This window comes from Cryptomeria japonica, chromosome 10 (genome assembly GCF_030272615.1).
Source record: "Cryptomeria japonica chromosome 10, Sugi_1.0, whole genome shotgun sequence".
Lineage (NCBI taxonomy): Eukaryota > Viridiplantae > Streptophyta > Pinopsida > Cupressales > Cupressaceae > Cryptomeria > Cryptomeria japonica.
Genome location: NC_081414.1, coordinates 256728883 through 256750092, shown reverse-complemented (window position 1 = coordinate 256750092; position 21210 = coordinate 256728883). Strand labels below are relative to the sequence as shown.

Genomic DNA, 21210 nt, shown 5'->3' with positions numbered 1-21210 from the left:
TCTTAATCATCTTTTGTTTGTTTTGCAGGTCAACAAAATCTAGATGGAGGAAGATTAGGTCAGGACAAGAGCGACCTCTTCAAGTTTCATCGTCATCAAGGACACTTCAAATGCGTGAGAGAGGAATCAAAGTACTTCCAAGTTGAAGGACTTCAAGTGTTCAAGGAATTGCACGTAATGGACGAAGCTATCCTCAAGGACCTCATTCTATCACATGAAGAAATCACAAAATGGCAGAAAAGAAGAAATTGCTTGACCGTGAAGAAGCCTCATCAAGCACAGGAGAGCCAAGGAGAGGCACATCATCCATCAAGAACATCAAGGATAGAGGAGGATTAACCAAGGTCAGTGCAAGGGTACGTTGAAGAAGCAGATAGTTTCAGAAGAGTTAATCAAAGTTAGCTTCTCAGCATCACCAAATTGAGTATCAAAAGAGATACGAGCAAGTACCAGACAAGGTGGCATCCCAGTCACTGTTCCTCCAGTCAGATAAGTCCACATCAGCATGTCCAGATTCAATGTACCTAACTCACCAGTGATGGCACAAAGTTCGAGGCACCTACCCCTGCTTCCTATTGGTTCTCAAATTTTAAATGTAATTTTCTCATTGGCTAAGGGAGTTCGTTGTAACAAACCCTAATGAGGGTTTTCATCTTGTAATCCTAGCCATTGATTGTAAATCAATCAGAGCCATCGAATTGTAAAGAGCTCCTTATATAAAGCTCTGGCTCTTCATTTGCAAAGGTTAATAGTTGGTTAATAGAAGTTAGAATGGTTAATAGCTAAGAGTTAGTAGCTAGAATAGTGAATAGAATAGCAATTAGAGTAGATTAGGAGGAGAAGGCAAGAAATTGTTGCCTAAATTGTAAATGAACTCCATTTTCATTGAAGTTATGGTGAAGTGTGTCATTTCTTTGCAATATGCATAGTCTCTTGTTGAATCTTCGTTTTTAGATGATAGATAGTTAGATTGAATGAAAGAAGTTACTGAATGCAGTCGCGTGGAATCTGCCTAGTCCAAACCACTAGCCTCTTACTAATTGTAAGGGCGCCCTACGTGGTCAACTGGCATAGAATGAGCTTAATCTCAAGTCATTACGCGTCGGTTCATGCATTAGCTTGAATGATGATCAGTGTCTGATGGTGTACAATTTGAATATATTCGAAGTATCTCTTAGAAGATCGCACTGAGTTGGTGTCGGATTGTTCAACCTAATGATGAGACCTAGCCCAATAGGACTCCACCTAGTCGTTCATCCATCTTCTTGCATTCTAGGTCTTAGATTAAATTCTCCAAACCCTGTATCTTTTGCCATTTCTTTATCTTCCAGCTAGCAGATAGGATTCAAGTTCCAGCAAATTAAACGCTCAGGCAGTCAAATGTAAGTCCCCTTGTGATTCCAGCATAATCACATCATACCACAAGAGCTTATCCACACGTAGAGACCCTACATACAAGAACCTTGGAGTTATTTCGATTGATCCTTAGGCAAATCTCCAGCATTCGAATGACCTTGTTCAAGAGAGGATAAGATACCTTGGTATTTTATTCTGTGTTTGCATGTGCATGAAAAACACATCAACACAACCCAACAAAAGACACCAATTCTTTCAAAGAGGCACCAAACTCCCAATCTCCTCAATTAGGAGGCACCAACCTCCATATGAATTGTATGATAATTATTTGTAACTTCTTTGATCAGCACTAAAGTTCCTTTACAAATCTGTTCATGACTTCATTAACATCTGCCTTAATATCTGCTCACAAATCTTCAACATAGATACTCACAAACATGCAATATAATCTTCAACAATTTCTACTCATAAATCTGCCTTGATCTTGCTTTAAAATCTTCTATAAACTTGATTTAGATCTGCTCCAAAACTGTGATATTTATTCCTTTAGGTCTACTCTAGAAATAGAAAGATATTCAATAATTGCTTGTCTTCAAAAACTCTTCACGAATTCTTCTTATATCTTCTCAAAGAGGTCGACTGATTGGAAGGACATATCAGTTTGCAAGGGTTGGCAACTTTTTATTTATATGCACCTTTTCATACCAAAATTGGGCGCTCCATTAGGGAGGTCGGCCCTAGAAAAGTATAATTTTATTTTTATTTTAAAACCTTTTAACATGGGTCAGCCCTAGCAAAGTATTATAATATATTTATTTTTAAAACCTCTTAACATGGGTTGGCCCATTACAGAAAAAGATTATTTGCAATTTTAAATAACTCCAAAAGAGGTCGGCCGGCATTTAATTTCAAATTTTATTTTTTAATTTACTATCAGCCAAGTTGGGCAAATATTATTTGACATCAGTGACAACTAATCCAACAATATCCAAAAGCTAGCCATCCAAATTTTGTCTCAAACTTTTAGTGCTTTCAGTTGTGAGTGCAACTGGAGTTTGTTTGATGCCATTCTCATGAAAAGCGTACTAAGTTGACTCAACGATGCCTGAATGACCTAGTTTTTATGCAATACAAATTTCATTTTTGCACAAAAAAGGTGGAAGACAAATCAGAGCAACTCATTGATTTCAATGAGATTGATCCTTCTAATGATTGCACCATACAAGATGAGGAGCCCTCCTTGTTTATAGAGGTTAAGATTGTTGATTTCGAGAGATAGGCTATAGAAAATATGGCTACAACAAAACCGTGAGAGAATGGATTGTCAATGGATGATATTGATGTGGTAGAGGAGTCATTACCACCTAGTAGTAGGGTGGAACCACAAGTGAAGCCTTCTAGGCCAAGCAAGGAGTGGCAACTAGGTGCAAGGACTAAACCCTCTACCCCACAATTTTTCACAAGAATAGAGAAGAGGGAACTATAAAATCTTCAAATTTGTAATTTGCCTAGATGTGCAATTTATGGTGATGATTTTCAAAGAAAATCATCATAAATTCATAATAGTTATTAGATAGCTATTGTATCTGCATAATGATGCTATTTTGTACTTTATTTGTACTCGAATCTAATAAACAACACTTCTCCATAGTTTTACAAAGTCATTTAACACATTTTGTAATTGGATTTCGCAAAAAGAAATAAGGAAATTTAAGTAAGTTTTTAAATTACCAAGTTTTGCCAAGTTGAAAATTTTTAGTCTGTTGAGTCCAAGTTAATTTGTGAATTACGCAACAAACACATGACATTGGATATACATTGAAAAATCTATTCGAGAAGAAACTTCACCACCAAAGAGATATTGAACTCATATTTATCAAGCAAAAACAAGAACTATACAACTCATAATCTTTTTCAGTTGGACAACATTCTGGCAATGTGAGAGTACCTCGAAAGAACTTTACCTCTTCCATAACAAGTCCTTAATATATAGACCTAATAGGACTCAGAAAACCATCATAAAACAATACCATAATTACAAACATGGTCTCAAAATACCATAGTAAAAATCTCACAGCCCACTACATGAAGTAGTCTCCAAAATAGAAAGTAACTCATCTTACACACTGACGCGTCATAAATTCCATCATGAGATGCCATTAAGCCCACTTTCCCATTCTAGGTGCTCCATGAGTGCATTAATTTGCATTGTCATTGCCTATATTGAGAAATATGCTCCTTGACTCCCAATCTTTGATCTCCTTTTGTAACCTCATAGCCAATATCATTACAACTACATCTTACCTAATCTAAAGAAAAATAATAAAATAATATCCATCAACTCCTCATTGGTATCCAAGTTACCCATTCCAACGAAATTGGAGACCTAATATTATGCAGTACGATTGCAATTTAAATCACACAATCCTAACAAATAAGTCCCTTTAACAACAGAAAATAAGAGCAAGAAAAAGTATCCATGTTTGGTATGGGAGATGAAGCTAGCATGTGGAAGCATGTGACCTTGTTTGCAGGCAAGCAAACCCTACCTACTACAACTGACTACAAATCCTTAAAGATTCAGAGAGGAGAGTTTGAAGATTTTGCAGAGAGAGACTTGGGTCAAAGGCTTGAACCTGCACAGAGGGTCATAGCTTTAAATTCATGTGGCCCTCTCATCAAGTGGGAGAGTTTTTTTTTCTCAATAGGAAACCTGTAATTCAGCCTAGTGCTATTTACGAGTGTGGTACTGATGATTATTCCTTGTAATCCATAACCATCTTCCTGTTTTCCAGAATTCAAGCCTCATTTTATTCAAACAGTATTACAAAACAAAGAGTGTAATTCATATTATCATAGCCAACATCTAGTAATTTCCTCCAGCATCATGTGCAGTTCTAAACAGAAGTGACTAATGTCAGAAAAGTATCACTTCAACAAAAACAGCAAGATACCATGTGAAAATTATTATAGAAAGCCCACTCAAACTTACAGTAAAAGCAAGCTGTGCATGAGCAGTCAAATCCCTGTACTTTGCAGTTAATGTACTGTATTCGTTCCAGTAAATTGGTTTTCCTTGAGATTCCAGCCTGTAAAACATAGAATGCAGTTTCTTACAGAAAATTTGGCATGTCTTTGTTAAAAGAAATACATATCCAGTAATATCCAAAGATTAAATTGACGTCAAGATTAGCTACAAAAACCCTCATTGAAAACTAGAAATGTTAATCTTCATTACTAACCTTGTTCTTGAAGGGAGCTCAAACAGAGCACCATCAATGTATAAGGCACATTCAACATATAGTTCGGGAGTGGGAATCTCTAAACCAATTTCCCCATCTGCTAAATAATAAAATTCTTCTATCAGCCCACTAGAATAGTTAGCATGCAATATTAGTTTTATGATACACGATATCTTAGCAAGCATGCCTGGAGGTAAGTCACCATTCCTTAACTAGGAAAGCAATATAGGATGATATTACATTCAGAAATAAGAAAACCCAATCCTTTTGTAAGAGGACAAGACTGTTGTGTAATGTCCCCACTTTGAAATATAATTTAATAATAAATAATGATAATAATATTAAAATACAAAAGAATAAAAATAAAATATAAATTAAAATATAAAATAATATAGTTAAATATAATTAAAATTTAATTAAGTTCATGAATGGTCAAAAGGCATGGAAGGAAAAGTTGTAACTCCCTCAAACATAATTTATAAAAGGGAGAAGAGAACCTCATTTCAGAAGGGGGAGAATTTGGAAATGTGAAGTGCAGATCTGATTTTGGAAGGTTGTGTCCCATTCAAAGGGCAGAAATAATGAAGAGTTGCACTCTTTCAAAAGGTGAAAGGGTGTGAAAGGGCAGAAATAATGAAGAGTTGCACTCTTTCAAGAAAAAAATCGTTCGTGATTGTTTTCAGTTAGTGGATGAGACCTAAATGCTGCTCATAGACTCTATTTATTTTAGAAAAATTGCTTCGATAATAATGATGACAATGAACAAATTGCCGTGTGAATAATATCATGTACCACTCTTTCTTGACAAGACAAACCACTGATCAAGGAAATTGATGACTTTGACCAACTGCTTCAAGATGCAACTTGGAGATTATTATTAGCTATGAGAATTTCTTTTCACCCTTGTCAGCTCCAAATGAACTTATTATATTTTTTAATATTGTCAGTCACATCTTGATGTAGTGAGCTTCCAAGAGAAACCCTGACTGTTCAGAGGTACAAATTCTTTTAAAAATGTCACTTTATTTCCCCTGGCTAAATTAAAACATTAAAAGTGTGGGAGAATGAAAGGTGCTTCTAGAAGCTTTCCGTATTGTTATAAAAGAACATTTTATGGCTCATTTGAGACATGTTGGTGAACAGATTTGTCTCTTCAAAACTTCATATGACTCATCCATGGGGAAGTGGCAAAACGTTCCAACAGTCGAATAGATCATTATGGGACAATGATCTTCCTTTGTGTTTGAGAGGGGCAGCTCTCTGTATGATGGGGGTTTTTAGAATTTTTGTGCACTTTTAACCTGAAAGTACAAAAAGGAGAAAATACAAAGCTAAAGAAAGTTGAATAACAAAAACCCCGATGGAAGACATAAGAATACCGAGATTCCACAACTAATAGCAATTACAAAGGGGTTTTAGCACAAAATAAGTTTTTGATATGCAACCACAAAGAAAGAAAGATAACAAATCTCAACATACAAGGAGATAAGTGGAATGTCCCCAAATTGGTAAAAACTTGTTTTGCCCAAAATTTACAATTCCAACAATATAATTCATTTTACTAGTAGCATTCTAAAGTTAACTCATTTAAAAGTTATTATGCTTGAGAGTAAATGAGCAATTAATTTTACTATAGCTTCTATGAAGCTTTAAAATCAATTATTTCCGTAATCTGGTTGTATCATCATGTTTGCTCTGAGGGTCTTGACAAAATTGAAAGATGACGCTTTGGCGAATGGGCATGCCTTTCAACATGATTTGATCACTTGTGGCATTGTAGGATGGATGAAGGAAATGATGAGTATATGACACATGTGGCACTATCATTTCGCAACTGGAGTTGACTGATGAATGTTATAATGCCTAATGCGTTTCAACACAAAAAGTTCAAATTTTGAAGCATCAAAACATGGCTAACAAGACAGGTTTTGAATATATTTTATTGTGCAGATTTTAGAAGGCTTCTTTGGACTCGAAAAGCTAGCACGAAAACCCTACGGATAACTAGATTTGGTGGTGCAACAATTCTACCCTAGCCAATTTGTTGGAGGAATTGCATAGATTTCTCACAATGGATTCATCGATTAGTTTTATCAAAATTTGTGAAGTCTCTGAGACACAAATTTTCAGAGCTGAATATATTGCAAATATCAAGCAAGCTTTTGGTCGATTCATTCTTGGTTTTAAATGATCACTTTATATTTATAATTGTTGAGCGCATAACGCAAAAATATTTCTAATGCAATGATTTAATTGGGAAATATATCTCTACAATCATGTAAGGAAATAAATTATTGCGCTAGGCATTTGGAAACTTCGTGAATGAAATATTTGATGGTTGTGTGAAGAAGTTTGCAAAAAGGATATTAAATTTAAATGATAAAATGTTGGAAGCATGACAAAAGGATTTGGATTGCCCCGTGAGGATTCATATTGGTGCGACTATTTCATACTAGATGGGTAAGCTACAAAGCGATCACATTCACGTGAACTGAAGTTTATTGCTGGTGTGTGGAGTTGGTTTGGCTTGGATGGCTTGATTTCTAGGCACCAAGCAGGGAAAGGAGTCGATTTATGCTTGGGACATGAAAGCCTCCTATGCTTGGCAATAATATCATTTCTTTTGTTGTATTGTGCTCATATCATTTTTGTGTGCAAGACATGGAGTTTCCTAGGGAGGTAATAAGGACAACCTCATTATCATGAATCCAACGCGTCAAGTATGAAACATACACATGAATACGTAAGACATCAGTCATACCACGAATACGCATAGGGTGTAAAGCATGAAGTATACATATGAATGCACATAAGGCAAGAAGCATCCACATAAAGCAAGGAGTATACACATAAGGCATGAATCATAAGCATATATAAAACATGAAGTAATACATAAATACAAAGCATATATGAGAAAGGCACTCAGGGAGTGGATATGCTGAAGACACATCAGTCATGAAGCATACATGAGAAAGGTATTCATGGAGTGGGCATGCTGAAAACACATCATTCATGAAGTAAGACATAAATACACATAAGGTATAAAATGCATATGCTGGAAACATGCCATGCAAGGATCAACCACAAGGTATACATGAGAAAAGCATGAATATAAAATGCACATGGAGTAAGCATGCTCAACACACATTACACACATATAGAAATGCATTGTTGGCCTACTTGAAACCTAAGAGAATGATTGTCAAAGTAGGTTTGTCCCACAGGCTGGCAGGATTATGCTCTAATACCACTTGTAATGTCCCCAAATTATAAGTACCCAAATTTTGCCCTAATTGGCGTAGAGTAGAGTTTAGAGATACTTGTTATTTTGATTGAAATCTTGCAGGTAAGTTAGGAAATACACATAATCATAATTTATTAAATGGATCTATTAACAAGAAAACACCAATCATACATATATAAAGCATAGTCCTAATTACAGGATTAAATTATGCTTGAGAGAATTCAATCATAGAAGGGCATAGGATAGGATAACTAAGAGGGGTGCCCCAGAGACCCTCTACCCTAGGCCCAAGGGCAGACCTTATCCCCCTTGGCCTCATGTGGCCTATGCCATCCAATGAGGTGGAATACCTAGTGAGGTATCCTATCACCATTTTCCTCAACTTTGCCACCATTATCCTATTCCTTATGATTAATGCATCTATTTACCAAGATAGGTAGTATGAGGGCTCTTTACAATAGGGTGCCCAAGAAGTCCATCCTTATAGGCCCAAAGGCAACACCCTCTGTACCCCTTTGGTCTTATTCCATGAGCTGGGATGCCTAGAAGATGACCCCAACACCGTTCTCCTACTTGCAAACCTCTCTCCCACTATCTTGGTTGTAAACATTTAGAACAGATGCAGGTACATATTTTTCATATAATAGATTTAACGTAGATATCATTATCAGAATTCTATTTACTGTGGCAATAAATATATACAGACAATTATAAGGAAGATACACCATAAGATGAGAATATGCAAGATATCTACAATCGCAACTTCTTGTATTATGTGTAAGGAATCTCATACCAACTGTAGCATATCACTAATCAGATTTATTATAACATATATGAGTATAATATATTGTTAACCATAAATATGCAGAATATCAGCAGTACACTGTTAATTATGAATATGCAGAAATATATAAATACTGATATGCAGAAATAGTCATATAAATATTGTACAGTACTTAATGTGTTTGCACAGAAAGTTCATACCAACCCAGACAGTCTGCCTGAATATTAATATCTTAAGAAAAACAGATCTCAATGCCTTCCATATCCCTTTTCTTCACATTTTCAAACTTACCTTTATATCTTCTAAGGAGGACTACTTACTCAATGGACACACCCAATCAGAAAGGAAGCAACTCTTGTTAGACACATTCCTTTACATTAAACATAATTGTTGTCTTTTCATGATCTTCATCGCTGCTTATTTATGACCTTAATATTAGTCTTAAATACTTCTTTTTTAAATGTAATTATTGCCTTAATAAACTCAAGCACCGCTTTGTTTCTTTTTATTAAATCATCACCTTTCTATCACTGCCGTTTCTTCTTAACATATCCGTTGCTTTTTCTTGCACAGATTTTGTTTTATTTTAGTTTTTGTCCTAGATGCTTTTTGTCTTATATGACTTTATCTTCTATCGCCACTTTTTCATTTAATCTCTACTCTATAAGAAATGAATCGCTGCTTATTATAAAGGAAAAGAAATTACTTCTTTTGTAATGCTGCCACTAAATAAAATCATTTGTTTATTATATAATAATTGCTGCTCTTAATGATTATGATAATTTCAATCTGAACAAAGATATCTTTCAAACCTGTATTGATGATTTACTGTGTCAAATTGTGAATAGTTCTTTATAGAGCAGACTGTGTAGGAGTTCCAAGTTGCAACTATATATGGAGGGTCCCATGACCTCCCTTTAACCCCAATGATATCTTTGATTTATTTCATGTAGGTTAGATGAAAACCATCATATTTGTGTTCTGTTTTGGCGAGGACATGACAAGTTCGCCTTTATAGAGGCAAGTAGAAATGATACAACAGATTCCAAGTGGTGGGACATATATTTAGATATGCAATGGGTGTGGTCAAAGATATATGAGTTCATACAGTCAAGTGGAAGCGCATTTGTGTGTCATTCCTAGCATGGGGATCAAAGTCTATCCATCTTATAATGTTGTCCCTAGTTCTTCATCTCATATGTTGTCCCTAATGTTATACTAGAGAGCCACCCAATTTTGGGCAAGAAGGAAGAATAGACCACTAGTTTTATGAGAATAAGGAAGCCATTAGAGAGGGCATTTCAAAATCATGCTAGAGAGATTGTCCATCAAATTGTTGCAAAATGTCTCTACGCAAATGGTTTGGCCTGAATGCTATTAATCACCATATTGACAAGATATATTGAGAAAAGTAAATGATGCTCCAAAAGGGTAGACAGGCCCAGGTTCTGAAAAAACAGATCCAACCAGGACAAGGGGTGTCTGTCATTCATTGTAGTGCTACCAACAGCAATAGGAATTCTGATCATTCATGCATCCATACCCAGGTTTGTGTTAATTATGAAAACAACTGTCTACATTATTTCTTGCAAATAAAAATGTGAAGTTTGGACTGTCATTCTCAATGTGTTTATGTGAAGTTCAAGTCTCAATTATTATTCTCCAGTCAGCAAGGTGTCAAGTTTATATTCTAACTCCAACTATTCAAGCCTAATTCTGAATATGCCCTACTAGATCCTACTAGAATAAAGATTGGAAACCCTAGGATCTTTACGTTGATTTCTTATGTTTCATGATCAAGTCTGTTGTGACCTTTTTCACACATCGCCCCATTGCAAATGGGGACCCTCTCTCTTCTCCTACTTTCTAGGGTTTTGTTAGTATCCTATGACCTTCCGCTTTGGTTTTTCCAAGCCTTGCTCAGTACTGAACAGTTCAAGTCCTCAGGATTGAAAGTTAGTTTGTGCAAATCATGAGATCCCAGAATACCAACACCGTCAAAGTGCTTAGAAAGGTCAAAGGACGAAAATTGCAATTGATCTGGACGAATTTGGACAACTTTCTATTTTTAGAAAGTTTGCTTTTTTTATTTTTCCTATTTTTTAGGAAGTTTCGTTTTTGGCATTTTTAGCCCAATCCCTGGTATGGCTATTTTTAGAAAGTTTTCCCTATTTTTTAGGGATGCCTTCTTTTTGCTTTTTCGGGATGGGAATCTAGGGTTTGCCCGTACACCACTGACCAGCATCGACTGGGACCCAAAATTTCCAAGTTTCGACCTAAAAAGCTAGTTCCCTACATTTTAGGAGTTGTACTGCTTCAAATGGTTTGTCTAAATATAGATTTCAAATTTCAAGTTAATCTGGTTAATTTTGGTTAAAATGTAAAATATTGAAATTTTCTAAATTTTTCTCTTGGCTAATGGAAGGTATTGAGTGTTATGGCAGGTGTTCATCAAAGTCCACCATGTTGGGGAAGAGGATCAAGCTGTGCTTGTCAAAAGTCTGCCCAAGGCTATGTTCAAAAGTCTGCCCAAGGGAGAGTCATCAAAGTCCGCCCATGTTGGAGACCCTCTAAAACTCCGCCCTAGGCCTTCAAATGTTGAGAGTCTTCTAGAAAGTCTGCCATGCCTTGTGGATTAGGAAGAGTCCACCATGTGGGAGCCTTATCAAAACTCCGCCTTATGTAGAAGCTTCCATCAAACTTCGCCTTTGGTAGCCATTTCTCCAAAAGTCCGCCCTATCCTAGCAAGATGATGGTGACCTCCAAAGTCCACCATGTAGAGGTCAAGTTAGAAGTCCACTCTTGATGAAGAGTCATCAAAGTCCCCCATGCCTTAATAGCCCTTGGTGTTAGAGGTGTCCTTGAAAGTCAGCCTTAACCAGCAACAAGGTGGAGGATTCATCAAAGTCCGCCCAAGGTTATGTTCAAAAGTCCGCCCAAGGGAGAGTCTCCAAAAGTCCACCCATGTTGGAGACCCTCTAAAACTCCGCCCTAGGCCTTCAAATGTTGAAGAGGTGTCTTAGAAGTCCACCATAAAGAGGTTGACCAAGAGTCTGCCATAGGTTAAGAAGACTAAGAAGAGGGAGCTCAAAACTCCGCCCTCCTTGGTGCCACCTCTAAACTCCGCCCTATGACTTATGGAGTGAGGAAAGAAGATATGGGAGTCTTGCCTAAACTCCGCCCTATCCATGAGACCCTCCAAAGTTCGCCATGAGGAGATGCCATAGAAGTCCGCTCTAGGAGAAGGTAGTTCAAACTCCGCCTTGGTGGAAGTAACACCAAAGTCCGCCCTATCCAAGGAGATGGTAGAGGGCTTCTAAAAGTCTGCCATGCTGGTTGAAGACCAGCAAAAGTCCGCCATGTTGAGGAAGATAGAACTTCATCCTAGGCCTTCAAAGGTTGTAAAAGATGTCTTAAAACTCCGTCATGCAAAGGGAAAGCATCAAAGAAGATCTTCAAAACTCTGCTCTAGGCCATGTGAAGGACTTCTCAAACTCCGCCATGCCTTGGAGAGGTAAGAAAAGTCCGCCCAAGTTTGAAGGCAAGCCTCTAAAAGTCCACCTACACATGAAAGTCAAACAAAATCAATAAGAATGCAAGTGATGTCATGAAAATCCTCCAAGATTTCGAACTTAGAGACCAAAATAGAAAGTTATTTGGAAGAGGATATTTGAAGAGTGATAAGGATTTCGAACTTAAATCCAAAATGGAAAGTTTTTAAAAAAGAATATTGGAAGATTAATAGATATTTCGAACTTATAACCAAATTGGAAACTTTTGGAAGATATTTTCTTCAAACTTGGAAACATGACAACACTTTCCTAAAGAGTGAAGTTAGAATCGGAAGTATGAGTTGGAAGATTTTAAGTGTTAATTGAGGATTTAACTTTATTTGCAAATACTTCGTTGTAAACCTCATTTCTACACCAAGAAGTTCGAAATTATAAGGAGAGCTTAGTAAAGTATTTTCAGTTTGAAGATCAGCAAGAGAAAGTTTTGGATAGTGCTGGAAGTTGGATAAACTTTTTTTTGACAAAAGTTTCACAGATTTTTTGAGAAAGACAACCAGCATAAGGAAGAGTTATTGAATCGTTCTTGAATTTCCTGAGTGTTCTTGATAAAATTCCAGCCTTACTTCCATTTGTTTGAAGGTGAAATTAAATTCATGATGCAGATTTATGAATTTTCTGAGTATTTTCCAGAATTTGAAAAATAATTTTTAGTGAATTTATTTGAATTTCTAGGGAAAGAAAATCATTTTTTTGGCTAAATATAAGAAATTTTCAGAGTTATAACACTGGGTGTTGATTCACGATCACAACCACCCTTGAAGATTGAAGGGTTTTAAGGATGAAATTTCAGTTTGGCTAAGTATGAGAATAAGATGAAATTTTCCAACACTTAGCCATTTCGCAGCCCCGTTTTTTTCAAATTGCGAATTAATTTCTAACTTAAAATTTCATTGTTTCCCTGCAGATCCTGGGCAGTATGAAATTTCAAGTGGATAAAGATGCTCCTCCGGAGTCAAGGATGACTTCAAAATGGAAGAATGTCAGCGACACCAACCTCGGACACATCAATTTGAGGGAATTTAAGAAGCGAATGTTTGGTCTGGACAACCTTGTGCCTACCACCATTGCGCGAAAGATGATGAAGAGTGGCATCGTGCATGTTGTTGGCTTCCTCCCCACCATGCAATGCAATGAGTTAGTGGTTGAATGTGCTAAACATTACAACCCCACTAGTAAAGATATTGTTGCACTTGATGGAAGGGTGCTAGCAAACACCAGTGATGAGGCCATTAGAGAGGCCTTCCGGATCCCAAAATATCACAACACGGTGTATGTGACAAAGGAAGAAGCTGATGGCATGTATCAGAACCACCTGGAGGAATATGATGCCATAGTCAACCATTCCTGGCTGGACAAGCCAAGGAAGGGTGCCTCCAAACTCCAAAGGAAGAGCCTGGTGAGGGCGTACTTCAAGGAAGACATTGGGGACATGATCGTTCTACTCAACAGAATAATGGGAAATCCTCAGGGAGCTCCATTCGAACCCTGGATGTATTATTTCATTAATGAAATAATGAATGAAGTAAAAATGATAGACTGGGCTAGGATGATTAGCGACAATCTAGACAGCCAGTTGAGGAACCTAGAGGCAAATAGGACTTTCTTCATGAGTTCTTACCTGTTTTATTCTTTGGACAGGACCTACAGATACAGAGGTCTCACTTGCAGAGGAGAAGTAGGGAACAAGGAGAACCAGTTTCCAGTGTATGATTGCTATCCCCAGCTCCACATGGAAGAAAAACTCCATTTCAAAAGAGTGAATGATACCTTCCTCATGCACATCACTCGGACATTGCAAGGTGGACTACACCAAAGACTCTCTCCAGAGTCTATGGACTTCATCAGTTGGTTCGAGTATTGGTACATCCAATATCCAAAATTCACTTACCTCCGAATTCAAGGATTCTCTGGGCCTCCATATAAGCTTCCAGCTTACCCTACCAATCGAGTGGTGTTGCTCGAGGTTGTAAGGCAATTGGAGGAATATATGGTGATTCAAAGGGATAAACAAAAGAAGGCAGGGACTTCCTCACTCACAATTGGTAATGGACTGGAAACATGTCCATCGGCACAGGCTGCTGTGACAGCTGAGAAGGAGCTAGCCTGGTATCCCTTTTATCAGTACAAGGCAAGAAGGAATTTCGATCCATTCCATCGAATAAAGAAGGTCGAAGGAAGGACATTTGAGCACAAGCTTGATCTAGAAGATTATTGGGCTAACGCAGCCGATAGTTTCGAAGTCAGGAAGAGATTTTGGTCGAGAATTCCTTTAAACATGGTGAGAGCAACAAAGGTATTCAAAGTAGCTGACCAAGTAGAGGATAACCTTGAGCTTCAGTAGCCGAGCTTCGAAAAAATGAAGAATGAACCACTGGTTTTGATAGATTGGACGGAGGGAGAAAAGTCAGATCTAGCTGATCTCATGAGGACAGTGGTTGAGTATTCCAAATGGTGGACATCTGAAAGGACAAAGCAATTAAAGTCCAAAGGTGTCACCTTAACCTACGAACTGATGGGAGTGGATGACTCTTTGCCCTCCAATCCTTGTACTTCTGCAGGTAATGCTCAGAATCCAGAAAGTGTTGGATCTCGAAAGAGGAAGGAGTTAGTGGGGAGCTCTGTAAAAATAACAGGGAAGAAGATCGTAGGAGAAAGAAGGGAGTCCAGTGAAGGCCAATCCATTCTAAGTGTTGCTTCTATCGTGCCTGATCAGAATGCAGTTAAGGAACAAGAGATGAACATCTGCATGGTTGATGATGAAGAGAGAATGCCTTCTCCTTCAGTTGAAGAAGTAATGAAGGAAGTTGTCCAAAGTCAAGACAGAGAGCAAGCTGAAGCGCCTACAGTCTTCTTGGACGGCATACCTACGAACCCAGGAGGGACAAATGATGGATTTGACCAGAATGTTGTAGAGCAATCAACTATCCCTGATTGGCTAAGGGAAAGAATAAAGGCTAAGGTCCCCAAGGAGACCTGTTCCGAAGAAATCACAGCAGCATTCCTGGAGAAGGTGAATGAGCCCACTATAGCTAAACCACCCAAGCCCGCCAAAAAGTTTTCTCTGATTCAGAGAGACAGTGCAGAATTTAGGACAATCCAAATAGCGGTGCCCAAAGAAAGAAAGACTAGGGACAATGTCGCCACAGATGATTACAAGATCACCACCTTAGAGCTGGGAAAGCCCACCCGGGACCAAGAGGTCCAGTATTTCGACGACTCTTGCAACGCTCTGAAGACAAGTCTAGCTCGTGAGAAAGAAAAGAGGAAGAAGGTTGAAGAAGAGAACCAACAGTGGAAAAAGTACGTTCTCCATCTTACCAAACCACTTAACCATGAGATCCCGGTTACCCCACCACAGTCTTTTCAGCAGGGATCGATGAAGGACTATGATGATATGAAGGGCTCGTACACACAAGCCAAGGAATGGATTTCAGACGCTTCAGCGCATGCTGACATACTGGTAGAGAATTTAGTATCAGTACATGAGTCAGCCTCTTAATTGATCAATCATATCCAGAATCTAGCCACCAATTGGGAGGATGTGGAGGAAATTCAGGATGAAATACTCCCACATCTGAAGGTAATCCGAGGCTTGTCGAAGAGAAGCCTAGTGGATGCAGGTATCATACAGGCCGAAGACAAGTACGACTTCAGCACATGGTATTATGCCTTGGTCACCCGGATTGAAGTTCTGAAGAAATCAGAGACCAAGTGCTTTGAGACCGAGGAAAGTGTCAGGAAGATCCTGAGCAAGGTATTTCATGTGGCATCTAAGATCTGGAAGAAAGAAAGTATAAGAGAGAAGCATTTGCAGGCAGAGAACCTAAGAGCCAGGATTCAGTCAAGCTTCTTTAAGGATTCAGGGATGATTGACAAAGGCGATCTCTCGAGGATTGCAAACTTTCTCTTCATCGATGAAAGTTTTCTTGCCCAAGCGGTGGAGTGGGAGAGCATCCTCGCCACATGTACCGATGATGTGGACATCATCGACTTCGAGATTGGCAGTTTGCCAAGTGTCACCATGGAGGAGGTCAAGCTTATCGTGTCCAGATACATCGAATCGACGAAAGAGGAAAGTGGGCGCTCACCCCAGTGAGATTAGCAGTTGTGCCATGTGTCACTTTCTCATTCATTCAAGCTGATAGTGTTTTGGGAAACCCTAATTAGGGTCTATAACTTTCAATCTTGGCCCTTGATCACTGTTTGATCTCGGTCATTCATTTATTTTTGAAAACTATATAAGGTTGTCTCCTCTCATTTGGAGGGGGTGAGGTTTTTGATGTATTGTTGCGTAAGGTCATTTCCAGATAATATATTGCATGTGCGCTTGCTTTGTAATCTCTATTGTTTGAATGATTTGCATGGTTTCAATTTCCTCAACACCTAGTTAAAATTAATATAGATTTGCTTTCATTGTTGTTAATTTGAATGAAGGATTTGATTAGTGTCAATTGATGGTGTATCTCCGCTCATACTTTTGGTAAATGGATGTTTTCCATTTTACCGTGCAAAGTTAGTCTGAGCCCATCCTCTGTGCATCCCAACATCTCGATCATAAGCACAACCCATTGAAGATTGCACCGGCTTTGTGTAGTTGTCCCTAGTGTGGCAAAGCAAAGTTTGGTTTCTCGAGAGCACCCAATTGATACCGTCTCTAGAGTTTGTAGGATTAGATTAGCCTTCTCCAACCCTATCCCTTTTTCCTTTTCTTTTGAAAGTCCAAATCCCGGAAAATCCCAAAAAAAGAAAGAGTCCAAAATTGCTAAATCCATTTAAGTCCAGCAGTTCATAGACATTTGTTAACGTAAGTCCCTCTTGAGATTTTCAGCATACACTACCCAAGAAGCTATTCCACTAAAGTCGCTTGTTCACACATATAGACCTTGGAATCAGTAGTGATTTTTCAGGAGAGGATAGAATACCTTCGGGTATCCTATTCTAAATGTTTGGTAGATGATAAAACAGACACCAACAAAGTCCTAGACATGATGACAAATTCTGGCTATGAGTCATGTAATCCTGGTTGATACCTTATCTTAGGTGAGAACAATTGAGTTTCATGTAGTACATTGAGATCCTTGTATGAGCTGCCAAAGCATGATTCTGATTTATAAGATAGATAACTGGCACACACTCCTCTCAAACCAAGATTTACAAATAGCATGTTGTAGACCCAACAAAGTAGTTAATTCTTTTATGTTAAACATTTGTCAAATTCAGAAATGTTGTCAAATGGGTAAACCAATTGTTTTCTTCCTCCTGGAAGAACTTCATGGAATTTCCAGCTGCACTCTTATGAGGTTATGAATTCATCAGAGTCATGCTACAAAACGAATTATGTACGTAACTTAAGCTTGAGATTGATTGTGGTAAGAGCGTTGTGCACAGCCTGTAACCATGATGATCTCATTCTAGTAAAACTCTATATGTTGCTTGCTATAAAGTATTTCTGCGTGAGAATTACATGTAATGATGTTCTCATTATGTATATCATGATAGTTTACATGATAAGATAGCACCAAGTTTGCTAGATCAGGGAATGGAGAAATAATGGGATGTGTCTTAAACACAATGGAAAGCAATGCTTCCCGAAGCTTCTGCTGTAACTTGAGCACCTATTGTACCGGAACTAAAAGATATTGAATTGCATGGTTTTACATACTCACCATCGGCTTTTGATGATGGAGGTAAACTGTTTCAAATGCTTTATGAATGTCAAAACTGTTGAAAACCGATAGCTAGATCGGATTATATGAGCAAATAAATATGAACAAATGTATCTACATTGGGCTGGGCCCAAAATTGTTTTATTGTAACTTGTAAATAGTGGTAGGCCTAATTTGGGCGGTAAAACAAATATGTAATTGAGTGATCATTTATGTAATTGGGCTGGGCCCAAACTCATGTAACTTGTAAATAGGGTAGGCCCAATCTGGGCGGTAAAACACGTGTATTTGAATTGTTTTTGGCAGCAAGATACAAGGCCGACTTGGGAGATGAGAAGACTTGGGTCTTGTATATAACAAAGGCACATTGATGCATTACAACACAATTATAATCAGCGAATGATCTCTGCATATATGCGATCTGCCATCAGCGAATTTGTGACTTTGCTTGGTGAACATAACAAACTTGTTATCCGCAGCCTAACATCAGCGATCACTGGCGAATATACCTTGCACTTCAGCGAACATCATTAGCAGCACAGCGAACACCATTAGAGGCACAGTGAACATATTCCAAGGACAGCGAACCAGTTCAAGAGATAGCGAATCCACTCAGGGGCAGCAGGCACTCCAGTATCAGCGAGCTGTGTTTATATCCTTCGTGATCAGCAGATAAGTTCATCACACTGCTGTGCCCTAGCTTGGTTTCATCTGTGCATATATATTATTGTTCTGAGTGTAAAGATGCCTACAGATTATTGCTAATAAAGATTAGGAAGTGTTGCTGGGTTTTTCACCTCCAAAAGGGAGGTTTTCCCAGGGTATTTGTGTGTCATGTGTTGATTTTGTGTTTGTCTATCTTGCATTCTGATTTTCTGTTTCTTAATGCTTATCTGATTACTAAAAATTAACAAAAACTGTCAATAGTGGTTTTTGGATTCTTGTAAGAAATGGTAGCTGAGAGAGATCGAGAAGATAGATAAACTTCGTTGTTGGTGGACATTACTCATATTGACCAACAGAAAAAAATGCAGGGAGCCGTGAGCTATGGGACTGGTTGCAGGTGAATCAACATAAAAACAGAAGCAGCAGTTGGGTTTCAGTGTGACAAGGACTGGATTCTGAGATTATAAATGCTTTTAAGAAGATTAATGGCATGAAGTAAATTCATATTCTTTCATTCCAGCTATAAGCACAGAGAAACACTTATGTTGAGCTAGAGTGGAGAAAGTTGCCTTAAGATTTCTGCAGATTTAAGTACCGCTGCATCTCTACGAAATCGTTCCCAAACACAAGTCTGTGCTAAATATACATGACTAAATTCCTAATGTCTGTGCCATCTTTTGAGCACCTTATAATTCACTCTTCCAAAAAAATAATAATTAGAACTTTTTCAATGCCGAGCATATTATAAAATTACCAGAAGATGATATCTTAGGTGGATTGCCTTCTAGTCTATCCACTCGATATGCGACTGGTGAATTAATGTCACAAGACAAGAAGAATCTATATTCGTTCCCACTCATTTTAGCACGCAACACTAAAATTCACCACAAAATTCTGTTGATCTGCAGCAAGAACAGAAAATATCAGATCTCCATATACCCCAAGTAAATCCATAAATGACTCAAACGAATTTTATCTTTCAGTCAACAACAATCGAATTGCACATTTATCTTTTCTTTTACAAGCATATGGATTTTTTATTCACTTTGATATCAAAATAGAGGTCTAAAATTATGCATTCAAGCAGCGTCAACAAGTTTCATATGCCCTCGAAATAAACCAGTCTAAATAGTAATATAGCATAATCAAACTGTCGCGTGCCATGAATTAAAAGTAATGATTCCACGCTTCAACCTAGGGCCACTCTATAATAGAGATACGCTTCAAGTAAATTGTAGCAAACCCATTCGAAAAGACTGGATTCAGGTTACAAATTGAAGAAGAGTTAAAGCAAATAATCATTAACTACTTCATTAACAGGGTTTACGAAACAGTTTGAAGTTAGTGTAAATAACGCAATGGCTTTTCAAAAAATAGCCCTAGTTTATTATTTGAAAAATCTCACAAAGTGATCGATCTATTATGAGGATAAAGAAGTGTTGGACAAGTCAATTAACAGAATTAACCAAGCAAAATGAAAGATAGAATTACTATTGAATTAATGAACATTAACAAAACCGTTAAGTGAGGGAATCATCATGTTAATTGACGGTTGAAAAATCTATTCCGACTGCCTAAAATCGCATAAACTACTCTGAGCTACATTTAAACTCGGAGTACAAACCATAAAAGATGTATCATTACAATCTGTAACGGTAAAATCTATGTAAATCAGAGTATAATCGTTGAATTGCAGAGAAGTGTATTTCAATGTTCAAATGATCCCATAAAAGGTTATCTAAAAAGAGAAAATTTAAAGAGAATTCGTGCTTTGTTTAATTATTAAAACTGCAATTTGACCCAGGTGGAAGTAATCATTTTCTTCAATAGTCTCCTAATTCTGGTTTCCTAACGATTTCAAAACAATCTTCGAAATATTTCACCATTTATATAGATAATGCAAGAAAACAAAATAATTTATTTATAGGTTTAGAGATAGAATTGTGTTGCTTTCCGTTATAAGCACATCCGACAAAAAATGAGAAAAAATGGATGGAGTGTAACTTGGACTGGATAAAAGCTAAAATGGGTGAATATTGTCTCATGTCGTGAAACATCTTCCCGGCTCCCGAATTGTCATTCTTTTGCCTGGCATGAGGGCTATTCAGAAATTACAATTCGGCACGTTAGCCACATTGATTCAAGCAAGATGGAATTTCAGTAGGCACACCTTAAATAGTTATAATTGTGCTTGAAATCTTCAGTTTAGGGATTACACTATTATGTTAAATATCTTATATCAAAATTTTCTAAAATTCTTCTAATAAAAGAAATAATCTTAAATTTACAGCATTTTATTCATTCTATTTTATTTTTATTTTTATCTATATACAACATTTTTGAATTTTATTTCTTGCCAATCATTAAATTTTAACAGATTTAATGTAAAAGTTGTGTGGGCTCTTCTATTTTTTACATCTACCTAATTTTTATTTGTTCATATTATATAGAAAAATAAACTTTTCTTTATTAATTTATAATTTAAATCAATTTTTATTTTAATATTACTATCAGCTAAACCATTGTAGGTTGCAGCAATATTATTAGTATACTAGAGTTTCAAAAATATGGATAATAATAGAGTTGCTTAAGTATGTACCAACATATCTAAGACTACAGTTTCATATAGTTGGAGACAAGTGGCATATTTCATGCATTTACCTGTAATTTGCATGTCAAA

The 21210-nt window shown here is 37.3% G+C and overlaps 1 protein-coding gene across 6 annotated transcripts in view; it reads right to left on the bottom strand.

Moving 5' to 3' along the window:
• The window catches only part of LOC131059830 (phosphatidylinositol 3-kinase, root isoform), a 244701-nt gene extending 223991 nt beyond the window's left edge, over nucleotides 1-20710 (bottom strand). The window contains exons 1-4 of one of the 6 annotated variants that reach the window (XM_057992864.2): nucleotides 20535-20710; nucleotides 19285-19432; nucleotides 4599-4698; nucleotides 4349-4445 (exon numbers count right to left, since the gene is read on the bottom strand). In XM_057992864.2, coding sequence (XP_057848847.1) covers nucleotides 4349-4445; nucleotides 4599-4698; nucleotides 19285-19390 — 303 coding nt within the window. In that variant the 5' untranslated portion in view covers nucleotides 19391-19432; nucleotides 20535-20710. Of the gene's footprint in view, nucleotides 1-4348; nucleotides 4446-4598; nucleotides 4699-19284; nucleotides 19433-19691; nucleotides 19997-20021; nucleotides 20131-20154; nucleotides 20269-20300; nucleotides 20445-20534 lie in introns of those variants that run through there. The other 5 variants (XM_057992870.2, XM_057992865.2, XM_057992866.2 and 2 more) reach the window with 5 other exon arrangements.
• Between the last annotated feature and the right edge of the window lie 500 nt (nucleotides 20711-21210).